At 41.0% G+C, this 16,134-nt stretch overlaps 1 protein-coding gene across 4 annotated transcripts; it reads left to right on the forward strand.

The window, feature by feature from the left end:
* The first annotated feature begins 887 nt into the window (after positions 1-887).
* On the forward strand, positions 888-11,455 carry nicn1 (nicolin 1). 4 transcript variants are annotated; one of them, XM_034697539.1, is made up of 7 exons: positions 888-1,020; positions 2,955-3,104; positions 3,925-4,104; positions 7,266-7,379; positions 10,299-10,367; positions 10,582-10,689; positions 10,805-11,455. In XM_034697539.1, the coding sequence occupies exons 2-7, from the start codon at positions 2,958-2,960 to the stop codon at positions 10,844-10,846; spliced, it is 660 nt and encodes a 219-aa protein (XP_034553430.1). In that variant the 5' UTR covers positions 888-1,020; positions 2,955-2,957; the 3' UTR covers positions 10,847-11,455. The 4 variants fall into 4 exon arrangements, with proteins under 4 accessions (XP_034553430.1, XP_034553441.1, XP_034553450.1 ...); XM_034697550.1 differs by having other exon boundaries at positions 10,585-10,689; XM_034697559.1 differs by lacking the exon at positions 7,266-7,379.
* Positions 11,456-16,134: the final 4,679 nt, after the last annotated feature.

Genomic DNA, 16,134 nt, shown 5'->3' on the forward strand with positions numbered 1-16,134 from the left:
ACGTGACATTTGCTTTGTTTTATATCGACCACTTAGCAGGATGAATATCATGATTAAGCAGGTATATTTTGAGTCTGAGTTGAGTTGAGAAACATTTGTGGCCATTTTTGTCATTTAGATCTATTTAGGTCATTAATGCACTGATCCTCTGATCATTATTATTATTTATTTATTTCAGTAAGGCAGCTTCCTGATTCCTTTGCAGGCTCTTTTGTTTTTTTCTTAGCTCATTTTATATTTTTTGAGAAAAGAGAAAGCTGAGATGAGAGTTGCCCATCATTGTTACTTGGTTGCACTAATAAAGTGAAGTGCTGTACATCTGTGGTTGCATTATTCTATTATCAATTTGCCATAATTTTTAAGTATGTAAGAGATGATTTCATTGATAGCCATAGACTACATGTCTTTCAATGTAGACTTCCACTGAGAGGAACATATTAGACTATTTAGGAACTAAATTAGGAACTAAATTTAGACGGTCATACCAGCTTGATCATCACTGAAAATGTCCTGGAAATGTCCTGGAAAATGATCTCTGGAAAAGAGTGGGAACCCTGATAAAAGCACTAAGAGTTTCAATAAAAATGAGTCATTTAAACAATAGCCTAAAGAAAATTAAGAGTTTTTGAATAGTTATCTCTGCCGGGACACATTTAAAAAATATATGTTTAAGCTTAATGAGTTTTTAAACGAAAGTAATGTTAAATAGATTTAAACAAAACAGATCTGAACAAGATACATTAACTTTGACATGCTCTACTTTAATAAAAAATACGTCATTTTAAAATGTTTTAAAGAAAGAAGTAGCCTGGAGCAGCTTTTATTCTGTAGGAACAGGTTACATTTTAAGAGCTGTCATTGGGAACAGTGCTGCTGGCCCTTTAAGACTCTCACTGTCACCTTGGTTACAACCAGGAAGTAACTGAAGTATGAAAACATCTGCTGATTGAAGCGTTTCAGTCTTTTTACTCTTCATCAGAGAGGAGTCACGGATTGTTACAGACGACTAAAAGAAGAGGAGTAAGTACTGGATCAAAACAGAACCACTCTGTGGACTTCTTTGACTCGTGTTTCGTAAAAAAAGAGCCGAATTATCTGTTAGCTTTAGCTGCTGTGCTCTGTCTCTTAGCTTTACTGCTAACGTACGGTCAGTCTAAGAGGGTCGGTTTGTCTTTCAAAGTTATTTTATGACACTATCATGTGAACATTGAACATTATGAGCAGTCGGTGTGGCTGCTCAGGTAAGCTTCACGTGCTCTCTCAGTGTGTGTGTGTGTGTATGTGTGTCTGCCTGAAGAGTCGCTGTCCATGGTGCTAACACACAGCAGGCTCGTGTTAGGAGCCTCACTGATATAATTTATATAAATAACTCCACAGTGATATTGTTTATGGTTTTAAAACCTCATCAGTATTCAATCTATTTTAAAAACACCACAAACATGACAATAACAGGAATAACCAACCAGAGAATGAAGTCAGCAGCTGAGTTACCCTGAGCTCAGACGGCTTGGTGTCAAGTGTTTGTCCGCAGACCTCCACAGCTCTCTCTTTTCTTTATGATTTACACTTTTATTACTGTATTTTTTTTTTTTATAACTCAAGCATTTTTAAAATTTTATTCCTGCATAAAACAGAAGGCTTGTGTCTCTGCCTTAATAAATAGAAACAAAAGAAAGATAAGGGACTACATAATAAAAGGAGCAATAGGAGAAAAACAAACAAACAAAAAACAAACAAAAATAACGGAAAAAAAATGGAAAACAAGCAAAAAAACAGAAAAATACCAAAAAAAAACAACACAAAATTAATAGAAAACATTGGGAAAAACAAACAAACAACAACCTAATATAATGAAAATAAAATAAATATTAAAAAGGATAAAAAGGCGTGTCCTGGGTCTTCCTCTGTCTTCTTTCAGGCATCCTGACCAGATGCCCAAACAACCTCATCTGGCATCTCTCGGTGCGGAGAAACAGCAGAGATGAGATCCTAATGTCACCGAAGTGGACGCCCTCAGCCACTTGGCTGCGCTTAGAAATTATGTCCATAAAAGTTATAAACGGAACCGATGACAAAGGGGAGCGCAGCCCTGGCAGAGTTTTCTTGTCACTTCTTCCTTTTAATAATTTTATATAATTACAGAAGAGAGCAACTTTTCCTAATCTCAGTTTCAGTAATACTCATGGAGAAAGTTCACAGATGACACTATAACATCTTCAATACAGAACATAACATGTTCATTAAAACAAGGAGAGAAGAGGGACGGAAGAAAAAAATGTGTATACCAATGCTCCTTTGGATAACAGCAAGCATGTTCAATCAATCTTTATTTGTGCAGCCCCAAATCAGTAAATAACAGATACTAAAGACATAGATTAAACCAAAGTCATCTTTTGAAGTAAAGCTATTTTAAATCATTAAAAACACTCAACAAACATACTTAAGTGCTTTCTAGCTGACCTGGGATCTGAGGTGAGGGGGCTGCCAGCTGAGCTGCAGATCATGTCCAGTCCAGTATCATTATCTTCATATCAACTTCTTTGTCCACAGTCTCCTCATCTTGGAGGAAACTTTCTTCATCCATTTTACCGCTGAGTTGAACTCGTCTTCAGCTCCAAAAATGTTTTGAAGCAGGAAGACGTCGTGTATCTCAGATCTGCACCTTATAACCCGCTCAAACACATCAGACTAAGGGGCTGTCGTTGTTACACCGTTTCATCTTTCCACATCAAGTTAAAATCTCTAAAATGTATCATCCAGTTTTGATGTATAGTTAGTCGCTATCAGGTGTGAACTCAAAGGTCTCTCAGGGTGACTCCGTGTTGAATCCTATGGTGTTTTTGGAAGAGGACTTCAGGAGTACGGCCTGTTCCAGCTGATTTTCCCTCTGATCACTTCTATCCACAGTGTAAATAAGATGTGTAATTTGAGTGTGTGACTGTTTCCTCTTCCAGAAGATGAGCGAGAGCGGTGATGACTTCAAACCTGTGAGCTGCACAATCAAACCTCCCGTCTACCTGCACATCGGAGAAACGAAAGCAGACCCTGCCCACTCTGGAGTCTGCGTGGTCGATGTCACCCTCCCCTTTGGAAAGCCGGTGGATGTAAGATGACCTTTATCTCATATGTCATTTAAAGCTCTGTGTCCATGCTGACTGTCACATATGTGTTTCAATGTGTTAATGTTTGCTCTGCTGTAAATTACCTGTTAGTTGGTTCCTGTGCTGACGGTAGATTCACCTGAGAACCTGCTGACTGCTACATGAGGAACAAGTTAAATCCCTTCAGACTCAGACTCTTGCTTTCCTCCGAGTCTGCACATGAAAACTGAAAGTTAGATTTGCCCTCAAACTTAATTTTATCCAACATTTTTCACTGTCTCCTGGCGGCACCATCTAATAAAGCAGAAAATAACACACATACAAGCAAAACATGAGTTTAAATAAGACACTGTGTTCCTGAGGAGAGGGAGACTTCAAACATTTTGGGCTTTGACCTACTTTTTTATCATTTAGTCCTAATTAAGAATCATTTTTAAAGCAGAGCGGTTCCTCATTAGCTCCCCGCTCCTAGCTTCAAAGGCGGCCGCCTGCAGCCAGTTAATGCATGAAGGAATTATCTGCAGCTCTGCTTTAAATGTTAATACTAGGGTTTTGGCAGACTCAGTGTTTCCTCAACAATAGGTGTGTGATCCACTGTGGACCAGAGCCAGTTTAATGAGTCTGATATCCTGTTCCCTAGAACGTTTATCATTTAATCCAGCAGGTCGTCACGAATCGTATGTTTGTTTTTATTGGTGTTAGAAGTCAAATGTAGGATGATCTTGTTTACAGATACATGGCTCTCATGGTAATGTGGCAGAGGAGTTTCTTCCTGTAATTACTTCAGTGTTTATAATCCAGAGTACCTGTGTGTGTGTTTCAGGTGGAGGAGATCACCTTTAAGAACTACTACACAGCCTACCTGACCGTACGTCTGCTGAGGAGGGGCCCCGGGCAGGAAGCCACCGCTAAGTGGTCCACAGCTCTGAGAGACCTGCCTCTAATGGACAACCCTCACACCGAGCGGGGCTCACAGGACTACTACTCCATCCACAGGACCCAGGTGGGCTGAGTCTGTGTGATTTCAAAACGCTGCAGCTTGAGTACTGACAAGAACTAGGATGAGAGAGCACATCTCCCCAGTGTTAGCTTCTCTACACTGGCTCCCCATAAAATCTAGAATAGAATTTAAAATCCTTCTTCTGACCTACAAAGCTTTTAACGGTCAGACATCTTCCTATCTTAAAGAGCTCATAGTGCCCTATTTCCCATCTAGAACGCTAAACTTCCAGCACCCAGGCCTGCTCATCGTACCTAAAGTCTCTAAAAATAGTATGGGAGGTGGAGCCGTGAATTATCAGACACCTCTCCGTTGGAATCATCTACCAGTCAGGGTCCGGGAGGCAGACACCCTCTTGACTTTCATGAATAGGCTTCAAACTTTCCTAGGTCTGGCTCAGGCTTGGACCAGCTCTTAGTAATGCTGCTATAGGCTTAGACTGCTATAGGCTCAGACTGCTAGGGGGAACTGATACACTGGGATCCTGTCTCTCCCTCTCTCTCTTCTGTCTGTCTGTCTCTTACTTTAACCTTCCTGTTCATTAAAGTTACTAACCATAGACCTTTCTGGAGTCCCTGAGCTCCCTTGTCTCGTAGGTTCCTCTGGACCATAGACTGTATAAAATATGGACGGAGTATCCGTGATGTCACCCGTCTGTTTCTGAAGAGCTGTTTTGAGACCGATCGGCGGCGGCAGCCATACTGCTTCTGTCGAGCCAGTGTGACGTAAAGAGGCGGAGTTTGAGCCTCCTAGCCAACAGCTGCAGTGCTCCCGCAGGCAGCTGTGCCTCTCATTGGAAGACTCGTAATCTCAATATCTTCGAAAATTGCAGCGTTAGAAAAAAATTCTCCCCCCTCACAGTGAGAGCCGATCGAAAAATGAGCTATCCAGACTACACTCATCTTTTGTACCAGGCTGTAAACATGTTTATTTCTGCTGTAAAGATCATCTTTTTCCCATTCATGTGTATGTGACTTCCGGCACTTCCGGAGCCAGCCTCAAGTGGATCCTTGATGAACTGCAGCTTTAAAAACTTCCGCATTGGAGTCATATTTTTAGACCAGGGGATGCCGCTTGATCTGGACCTCTGCCGTAGACAGCCTGCTGCTGTGGACGTGCCAGACTCCAGCCACTAGAACTACTACTATCCGTTTCACTACTATCATCTCTCTCTCTTCATCTCTCTCTATCCCTCTCTCCAACACGGTCTCAGCAGATGTCTGTCTAACATGAGTCTGGTCCTGTTCGAGGTTTCTGCCTGTTAAAGGAAGTTTGTCCTTGCTGCTGTAACTTGCTAAATGCTGCAAAGTGCTACGCTTATGGTGGATTAAGATGAGTTCAGACTGAGTCCTGTTTATAAGATGGGACTGGATCTTATCCTCATTGCAAAAACTCTAAATCTTACCAAGTGAAATTGTCTCATTTTAGTCTAAATGTCTTCTCCCACTTGATTTAAGATACATTTACTTAACAAGTAACATTTGAGCAAGATAGAGGGACTTGTTTTAAGACATCTTAAATATCTTGTTAAGTCAAACAATCTTGAAATGATCTTGTTTTGAGTCGTAATTTAGAAGAAACAAGGTTTATTTTACATTTCAGACATTTTTCAAGCTGAGATCTTATTTGTTGAAGACGGATAATCATGATTTAAGACAAACCTTTTACTTGATTTAAGTAAATGCATTTTGTTGGAGAATCTAGCAGAAAAGAGCTCCATTGATAAAAGAAAGAAAGAAAGAAACATTGTTGTTTTTAAGGGTGGGGTATAGTTGACACTGTTTCTTCTAAATCATATCAAAATATACATCCTCAAACTACAGGCACACAATGAAACACCTACTTTAGAGCATAGCTGGCTTATCCTAAAGAACAACATGACTGAATATTAGTATATCCAGCTCACTTTGAGAAGACATTATATCTCAAAATGCTCAAATTAAACTTTGTCATCTTATTTCAAGTACAAGATGGTCTTAAACCTAGAGAATTGCTGCTATAATATATTAATTAAAATAAGTTTTCCCTGCTAATTTTAAGATCGCAGTTTTCTTAATATGACGTCTTATTTTAAGAAATCTTACCAAGATAATTTTCACTTGTTCTATAGGCAGATTTTTTGCTTATTTCAAGGTAAAAGTACCTTGAAATAAGTTTATTTTTCTTGTTTTTGGAGGTGCATTTTTTCCAGTGCTGTCTTGATGTTGGGCCTTTGTTAATAATAGAACATAGAGTACGGTCTAGACCTGCTCTGTTTGTAAAGAGTCTTCAGATAAAGTTGGTAGGGATTTGGAGCTATATAGATAATTGATTAGTTCATCCTGCAGCAGGTGAACGAGCTGTGATGTCTGCAACATAGTTTTAGGTTAATGACAAACAACTTTAAACATGAGGGAGAATCTAGGACCAGTGTCTTTTAAAGGAGAAGTGAATTTAAACCAGCCACAGCCTGGTCTTAGCAGCTCATCACACCTGTGTGGAACATGAGGACCTTTATCAACATGGGTCAATGGTCACCAGGTGTCCCATGTAGTGCTTTGGTATTGTTTAAACTGCTTTAAATAACAGCCCACTGTTCTGCACCTACAGCTGAAACTCTCATCAGATCTGTGAGTAACACTGAGCAGCTTGTGTGTGAGGAGAGCCAGAAAACTCTGTGAGCATCTTAATGTTGATTTAAAGAGACAGTACCAACCGGGCTGTTTTTATTCTCTGCGTAAATACAGCCAGATGGTGTCTACTGATTTAATATGGGTTTACTTCAGATGGAGCTCAGAGTCTGACACAGTTTAGAGGATAATTATGAGTGTAAGTTATGTTTAGTTCCTCTTTATGGTTTACTGTTTGTCATATTTAGGCTTAAGGGATGTTCAGTGTTTCCTGTTACTGCAGGACTTCCTACCATTACAACCTTTATTTTTAAACCAAAGGTTGATGGTTTGATCTCAGCTCATGCAGTCATGTGCCGCAGTGTCCTTGAGCAAGACACTAACCTGAAACTGCTCCTTGTGGCGTATCCAGCCGCTAAAATCTACTCATCCTTCCTCTGATGAAGTTTGATTGACGTCAGATCAGGGTTATTGTTCTTCTACATGTGTTGCTCATTTAACGCTCTGCTCAGTCAAACCTTCCCTCAGGTGTAACTTCTTCGTTGCTGTGTTCAGATGCAGGTGGAGCCGGATCATGTGACGTCTGTGAGGCTGATCCTGAGACAGCCGTCCTCCGCCTGGCTCACCTTCAGCCTGGAGGACGTTCATATATATCCACACACAGAGCCGGTCAGTTTGGAGGAATGCTTTAGTTATCATTACTATATACTATATATATGTATTACTTATCGATCCAGGGTGGTAGAGTAACATTAATCATGAACTCTGGGAAGCAGTGGTCATTCCATTAACAAAAATTATGACAATAAATGTTCATCAACGACCCTTTTTTCGTGACAAAGACGAGATCGTGATGAGCTAAAATACATCACATGATTATAAAAACTCTGACTTACGTTTGTTTCGGTTTTCGTCCTGTGACAGGCTGTGTTAGCTGAGGGGTGCAGTGTTAGCTTGTTCTCCTACCTGCCACAGGTGTGCTGTGTGTACCAGCTCTCTCTACCTCCGCTCATCTCTCATTTCATTGATGATTTTTCCCCCCCGGTGTTCATCAGTGACGAAAACACAACCAGCTACTAGGGCTGTCAAAATTGCTCCAAAATGACGTTCGAATATTCGCTCTAAAAAAAAACCCATAGGTTCGAACCATTCGAATATCTATATTTGCGCATTATGTCAATAACAGGTGGACAAACTAATACAAGGAGACATAACTACTTGTATATGTATTTTTATTTAAGATATAACATGCCTAAAACATACCTACACATTACAAAACAAGTAAATGACCTAATGGTCTATACCGTAACACTTTTAAGACCGTAGACCTCTCACTCGCTTGCTCGCTCCCTCTCTCTGTGCACAATGCGCTGAGTGAGTGCTGAACAAGACTTGTGTGAGCAATTAAAGGTCCCGGCTCTTGTCCCTGATATAGGCAGGCTTCATTCAGTGATTGAAGCAAATATTATTAACATTAATTGAAGTTAAAAACGAAAAAGTAGTCCACTTACATTCTTGGCGCTTGTATAAAAAAAAGAGAGGAAAAACTGCATTTTATCCCAGTGTCACTGATTGTCGGGCTCTTTTAGTCCACTGTCAATGTAGGGTCTTAGGCCTGACAGGTAATTTGCCAAAAACACAAGACAGTCCACATGTGAAGAGGCCCGATCTCTTTTAATTCACTGTATTCCCAACGGAGGAAAAGACGCGTTCAGAGCGCACTGAGGATCCAGGGAGGGAAAGATTTCTCTCTGCCGTCTGCTTCACGCTGTGCATGTGACTCCTGTGACCTGTCCCTGACCCGTCATGCAGTGCGCCCACTCGCAAGGCAGCCGCTGATGTGTTTTTTTTTCACAGTCGAATATTAATTTTCACAATCGAATCTCCGTTTTTTTTTTATATTCGAATATATATTCAAATTTAGAATATTCGTTGACAGCCCTACCAGCTACTGAGGACGTCTGATTAATATTTCACGTTTGACATCTTTTTGCTGTTATTCCGTTATCAGCTCCGTGTCTACAGCTCAATTTATTACAGTTCGCCATCAGACACATTTAGAAAGACATTTTGAATTTTTGATCAACTCTTAATCATCGAAGATGAAGACTCAGTTCAGAGCGCCATGACCTGACTGTCTGCTTGTAGATAGACCAGGGAAACCTTCACAGTTCAACATGACCAGGATGTGGTTCACCTTCTGTGTAAGGTGAGACATTAAGAAGCCACAGCCCCCTCTAGTGGTGATCCCACACAACTACACCTGTCTTCTCTTGTTGATGATTCATTGAGAGGAGTGGTACAAGTATTTAAGATGAATCCTCAAACTCAATAATTATATTTTAGTTGTGATTTAAGGCGAGCCTTCAGATTTCCTCCACACCAAGTTATATTATTGTGGTGTTTCTGCCTTTATTCAGAGAGTATAGCACAGAGGATAGAGCAGGAAACATCGAGAGAGAGTGGAGTGACATGCAGGAAAGAGGCTGAAGGTTGGCATCAGACTCAGGCCTCCCTCTGGAGGACAATAGCCTGGTTTATACTTCTGCGTTAACCCTACGCAGCAGTGCCCGACGCGGACGTGAGCTCTACATACTTGTGCAGCAATGTAACCTGCTGAAATGCTTGATAGTTGGGTCCCCTGTTTCCTGCTCCGCTACACTTTCTGCTTTTTCACAGCGATTCTGAATGTATTATGTGCAATTAGAGATGATACATGTTGCTGTTGATCATACATCATTGATTACATGGAATAATAGAGAGGAGATGAATTGTACGGCTGATGGACAGCAGTTCAGGAAGTTCTGTAAATGCAGGAAATATGTTGCCATTCAGAGGACCAATCACAGGGCTTGAGGTCTGCGTCGTTTTGCTGAGTAGTTACATTACATCAAATCAATGCAGAAGTAAAAATCGGGCTTAAAGCCTCGGCACATAGAGCGCAGCAAACCGGCAGCACCACAACCGGGGATGCTGACTGAATGATTAAACTGTATCACCCTCAAGAGTCAGCATCAGAATCACCAGCAGGTTAAACTGATTGTTAAAGGCTCACAGGGTCAGATAAAGTAACACAACAGGAAGACAGAGTGCTCAAGTTTCTCTCTCTCTCTGTGTGCCTGCATCATCTGTGCTGCTGAGAGTGTTTTATCACTGACAGCTAACAGACTGAAGTCTGAGCTTTAACCGCAGCACACTGACATGTCGATTTTACTGAACTAAAATGTGCCATCAGTCCAGAAAGGACCCTGGGATGTGTGTCTGGATGTTTAAAGTGGACTCACCTCAGCCAGCGACATGTAACAACCTGAAAATGTCGATCTAACTAACTGTTTATGATCTGTAGGTCAAGTACTGGTAGTTTTTCTAACTATGATTTTTATATGTATTTTTTAAGATTTTAAATGTTGTGTTGACTCTTGATGAAGTGATTTTATGTCGTGTTTAGTCTGAGACTGAGGTCATAAATCAGTCACTACATCATACCTGATTATTTAGGTTTCAACACCCACAGACTGACAGACTCTTTGATGGTAGGTGTGATCAAACATGTCGTTTAAGACTTGTGTCCTCCTCCTCCACCTCCAGGACCCGGAGAAGGAGGTCTCTGATTGGCTGTCTGACCTGACCCTGGTGGATAACCACCCTGACCTGGAGGTACACGTGTTGATGTGTTTGCCTGTTTCTCACATGATAACCCACTAAAAACCAAACATCACAAATACAACGACAGAGTAACAGTTCTTCATTTAACATCTGTACCTCAATCTGCGTAAACACGGGGTCATAACTGCCATGAGGTCATCTCTTCATTCTCTCACCTGTCTGTCTTCCTCTCACCTCTCCGTCTTCCTCTCACCTGTGTGTGAAGCAGGGCCTCCCAGACCCTCAGACGGTTTCCTCCAGCCTGCAGCAGATGTGGGCTTTGACCGAGGTGATGCAGAGCAACCAGACCACTGCATCCATCGGACGATTCGACGTGAGTCTGAGACGCACACAAACACACAGAAAGGTTCAACACATGGAAGGAAAGAGGATGTGTTTGAGTGAGACACTAACTGAACGTACTCTGTTTGTGTTCTTTGTGTCTTCAGGTGGACGGATGCTACGACATCAACCTGCTCTCCCTGACGTAACCTGACACCTGTGTTCTCACCTGAAGCTCACACTGTTCAAGCTTTAAGTCATAACAGAGACTCATTAGATATAAGGGTCATCTGCTGCCTTTCCATGTCCAATAACAGCTTCATCATTGTTTCTTTTATTGGGATTTAATTTTACACTAAGACAAACTTTGCGAGTTGTCGGGTGTCTCAGTAACTGTTGCAGCAAATGGGTTGTCCCTAAAAACATTGCATGAGCTGCATGAAGCAGTTTTTAATGAGCTGAAGTTAAACATCTCTCAGCAGGACTTTGGATATGAACGACAATATATGTGTCTAATATTAATATAAGTCCTCTTCATGGCTGCAGTGGCTCAAACTGTAAATGTACATTAATAAAAGGAGAGTTGTGCATGTGGTTGATGTGACAGTATTCACTGTGTGACACAGGGTGGCAGCAGTGTGTAACATAAAGATGTGTGTTTGCTGTCTCCTTTTATCTCTGTGAGGACTGACTGAGAGGACGGGTTGAGAAGGTTTGATTCCACCGCAATCTGTATGAAGAATGTACAAACAGGCTGGATGAGTACTTGCAGACAATGTCTTTGTCTATTGTATTAAACATCTTGAAAATCATGTAAACACATCTCTGTCTGACATTTCTCGGTTCTTTTACGTCGTTAAATTACTGCCAAGCTTAATAAGGTCCATCATTTACATCAGGATACTCAGCCTCTGTTAAATGTGCATACAGCTGCCTTTTCGGTGATGAGGACATTACATTAACTTTTCTTTTTAATAATCACTTAAATCAAAACACATTTTACAAAGTATCTGACTACATTAGACTCTACTTTTCACATTTAAGACAGTGGGATCATATAATATATTGTGGTGTGCTAAGCCGAAGTAAAGAGGCAGCCAGACACTTTGCAGTTTAAGCAACACCTGTGGTCCATACAACGCTCGCCTCCAGGTTGTGCAGTTTAATAACTCTCTCTCAACAAACAGAAGTCAATGGCAAGGATAGAAACACTCACACTCTGGGTCATGGTGCAACACAACAAACACTTTCCCAGCAGACCTTGCTCCCCAACACTCTATAGCATAACTCATGTAACAATAATGAAGCGCATAAACTGAAAACTCATAAACATTACAAACAGAACTATACTCCTGCAAGCCCCCACGGCCGTCACAATATTTACATCTGACAACACAGCCTTGCTTTATTCTGACTGATCAAAACCCCTTGACTACGGTTCTTAACTTTCACTAACATGAGCAGCACCAGAGGCAAACTGATCACACGTCATGTTAAATCAAGCAGCGTAAAAGAGTTCCGGCACATTTTGCTTCTGCTTGCTGACACCATAGACCAGGGGTGTCCAAACTTTTTTCAAAGAGGGCCACATATGATGTTGTCAGAATACCTCAGGGCCAGTGGCTCCTACTGAGACTTTGGAATCCTAAAAGTTATCAATGAAATATTTAATAACAATTATTTTAAATGTTTTCTCAATCAAACAGTAACTAGGAAGTACCATGTAAAGATTAGCAAACGTTATCTTCGCTTGGGGGAAAATGTTTTTCATCAGGGTCGGGCAATGTGGGAAAAATATTGTCTCATTATTTTCCTATGGCAGGATCACGATCTGGATTTCATCACACTTCTTTTTCATGTTGTTTTTTAGACTTTTCTGACCAGCAGACAACATTTTAATAACAAAATCATTATTTTCCTGCTTTCTGAACATTTTTTATACACCTAATTTTGCCTTTTCTGTACAATTTCATAATTTTCATCTTGTCTTGTGTCCTCTTTTGTGTCTTCTGAACTTTTAGTGTTCATCAAGAACATTTTCACATCATGATGAAAACATTAATTTGAAAAACTGTCAGCTTTAAGAGTTCATGTGTTCCTTCTTTATTGCCGTCTTGAAGAATTTGGCATTGAAGAGCTTTGGCTTTAGAGAGGTAGTCCATACAACTCTAGTCCATATAGCTTTTTGAGACGTTTCTGGATTGACTTTAGTTTTGTGTGCGCTTGAACTGCAAATGTACAGATGATTCAGAAGGTGATTAATTTCTTTGCTATAAATAACACAATTTAAGATGGAAGCTTGGGGCCATAAATAAATGGACCTTGGGCCGCAATTGGCCCCCGGGCCATACTTTGGACATGCCTGCCATAGACCGTAAGGTGAGGTAAAACCGTTAGCTTCTGTTAGCATGCTAATTCAGCAGGCTCAACAACACAGATATATTTACATATTGGATCCTGTCCAGCTATATTAGCAACGAGCCGAGCAGGTGAGTAAAACTTTAGGTTACCGGTCGCTACCAAGAAACTTAAACCATGAGCGGTGGTGATGATAGCTACAGGGTTCAAAGTTGTGTCATTTGCCTTGTTTGTTTTTAAAGGTGAGTAAACTGCAGAGCTCAGAGCAGAAGGAGAGCTAAATGAGGACAGGTTCATGTTAAATCGACCAAAACAGGCAGACAAGGATCCATCAGAACGCTAACTGCTGTGAAATCACTATGACTATTTTTTAAAAACTGTGCACATAAATCACTTTGAAACAATAAAATAATCTTTTAATCAATGTTTTTTGACAACATGTTTGTATTTTAAGTTAGTATCCTTCAGGGGGAGACAAGACCCCAACGCGGGCCGGGATTCTTTTTCCAATAACCACCTGCTAACCATAGATTATCTCTTATTCATGCATTAGTCAAAGGACCACAGAACTATGAATTCAATATCAACAATATTAAATTATGACAAATTAGATAGTAGTTTAATCAAATATTACTGACCTGTGTTAACTAGTAAAATCAGCAGATTATGGCGCACAGGTTTTTTTTCCTCACGTAGTTCCTCCTAAGATGTTTTCATTAGCAGCTGGGGAAGGATTCAGACTCCTCTTTGACCCACATCTGGACTTTTCTGACCGACACAAAATTAGGGAGCCAGCCAGGAGAGACTCAAGGCGCACAGACGTTTTAAGGTACAATCTGATTCTCTGCCCATACAAAATTTGCAACTTTAGCTTTTTTCAGTGAAGGTGCCTCGTGTGTGTGTGTGTGTGTGTGTGTGTGTGTGTGTGTGTGTGTGTATGTGTCTATGAGGTTCATCTGTGAATCTGGAACATAAACTCCACGAGCAGCAGCTGTTGACAAACCTCCCAGAGATCCGTCTGTAAATATATCAGTGTTCTTGTTACAGTGCAGAGATACTTTCACTTCCTCCAGAGGAGGTAAAGAGAGCATGTTCTTCTTCTTGTTTTATTCTACAGAGCTGGCTGCGTCTTTACTCGGAGTGTAAACATTCAGACTCAGGGACATCCTGACAACTAACACGATCTGTACTGACAACATGCTCCACCGCAGACAGGAACAATAAAGGGTGATTCTGGTGTTTTTATACCTGAACCCTGTTTCGTTTATATATTTTGTAGTCCTACTGACCTACAGCATTCATGAATGCTTTGATACAGTATGCAACCTTAACATACTTTCTTACTGTGATTATGTTTCTGTTTAATATCTAAAGAGCATCTTGCAAACAGCTCCATCAGCACTAAGTAATCCTTTACATGTCTATAAAACACTTCTTCTCCAAACTGTTGAATACTCCCAAATGTGGGAAGAATTTTCTGATATATATTTTTTAAGTCATTGGAAATATGTGGACTTTATAAATCCCTTAGTTCAGTCTGTGTCTCTGCGAGTGACGTCCTGGATGATCTCCGTCTCTGTTTCGTCCTTTTTATTTCCTCCGGGAGTTTTCCGGGTGGAGTTTTATTTAGCTGCTTTTGACGTGGGCTATGTTTCCTGTGATTCCTCTGACACAATACAGGACACACACACATGCTCACAAACACACACACACGCTCACACACACACAAACAAACACAAACACACACACAGTCCCTCTAGGGCTGCAGAGGTGAGGGAAAGTTTACAGAGAGAGGGAGACACCAGTCAGAATGGAAGGAGCAAATTGAGAACGAACAAGAGGATGCAAAACACACTCACCTACACACATACACACATACACGCATACACATACACACACACACACACACACACACACACACACACACACACACACACACACACACACACACACACACACACACACACACACACAAACAAACAAACACATAAACACAAATCAGCAGCTTAAAAAACAGTGTTAAGCACATTTCTGCAGAGCCAGCTGCTTGCTGGAGAGCACTTGACATTTAAATTCATGCACACAGCTCTTCTGCTCTCTGCGTGGAGATGTTTTCTGAAGCATCCAAGCGTTTGTTAGAGAGGGAGAGAGAGAGGGAGAGAGAGGGAGAGAGAGAGAGAGAGAGAGAGAGAGAGAGAGAGAGAGAGAAAGTAAGAGAGAGAGCGGAGTAAGTGCAGGAGACGCTGTGTGTAACATGAGATGAAGACAGACTACAAAGGAGACAAACTTTTGACTGTATTAACATGGACGAAGTCTCAGTGACGTCACCCATTTTTTTCTGAAGTCTGTCGTCGGCTGTGGACATGTTGGAAATGCCTTACTGTAGCTGTTGGCTAGGAGGCTCAAACCCCGCCTCTTTACCTCACACTAAGTTTGGTTGAGTTCAGCATTTCCAATATGGCTCCCACCGAAGATTGGCTTCAAAACGGCGCTAAGGAACAGATGGGTGACGTCACGGATACTACGTTCATTATTTATACAGTCTATGAATATGACGCAAAGAGATGGAGTTGAGGCGGGCCTTTAGCCTCCTCCTTAACACCTACAAGGTGCCCGCCTGTCAATCAAGTCGGCCACGCCCCTTATTAGGGCAAAACTTTTAACCTTACAAACTAGTTACAACCCCCCCACCATGTAAAGTGTGTACCAATAGAGAAATTAGGAATTCAGACAAAAGCATTGTGATGATAGGAGTCATTACTACTTGTAGCCACTAGGTGTCAGTGCTAGGTACCGTAACCTTTTGAGTACATTTATATTGCTATGGTTACAATGAGGTATCATAATAGAGGATGTTGGATACAGGCTATGCTATAAGTCTGCGTCCATGAAGCCCATGTCTTTTCATATGTTTTAATGAAAACATAACAAATCTGTTTAGTTCTGCTGTAAAGATCTGCTTTTTGAATGGGTGTGTATGTGGTTTCTGGTGCTTCTGCAGCCAGCCTCTAGTGGACACTTGAGGAACTGCATTTTTCACGGTACTGTGTTTTTGATGTTTACTTCATGTATAAAACTCAAAAACCCTCTACTCCTCAGATCTGTGGTTATTATCTGGTGTTTCTGGGCCCAGCAGTGG

Source organism: Notolabrus celidotus, chromosome 1 (assembly GCF_009762535.1).
Source record: "Notolabrus celidotus isolate fNotCel1 chromosome 1, fNotCel1.pri, whole genome shotgun sequence".
Lineage (NCBI taxonomy): Eukaryota > Metazoa > Chordata > Actinopteri > Labriformes > Labridae > Notolabrus > Notolabrus celidotus.

Bases quoted from the DNA above. Each gene is read 5' to 3' on its own strand.
- nicn1 (XM_034697539.1), top strand. From the start codon at position 2,958: ATGAGCGAGAGCGGTGATGACTTCAAACCTGTGAGCTGCACAATCAAA. The intron at 10,368-10,581 runs GTACACGTGTTG...CTGTGTGTGAAG, and splicing joins ATAACCACCCTGACCTGGAG to CAGGGCCTCCCAGACCCTCA. The intron at 10,690-10,804 runs GTGAGTCTGAGA...TTGTGTCTTCAG, and splicing joins CATCCATCGGACGATTCGAC to GTGGACGGATGCTACGACAT.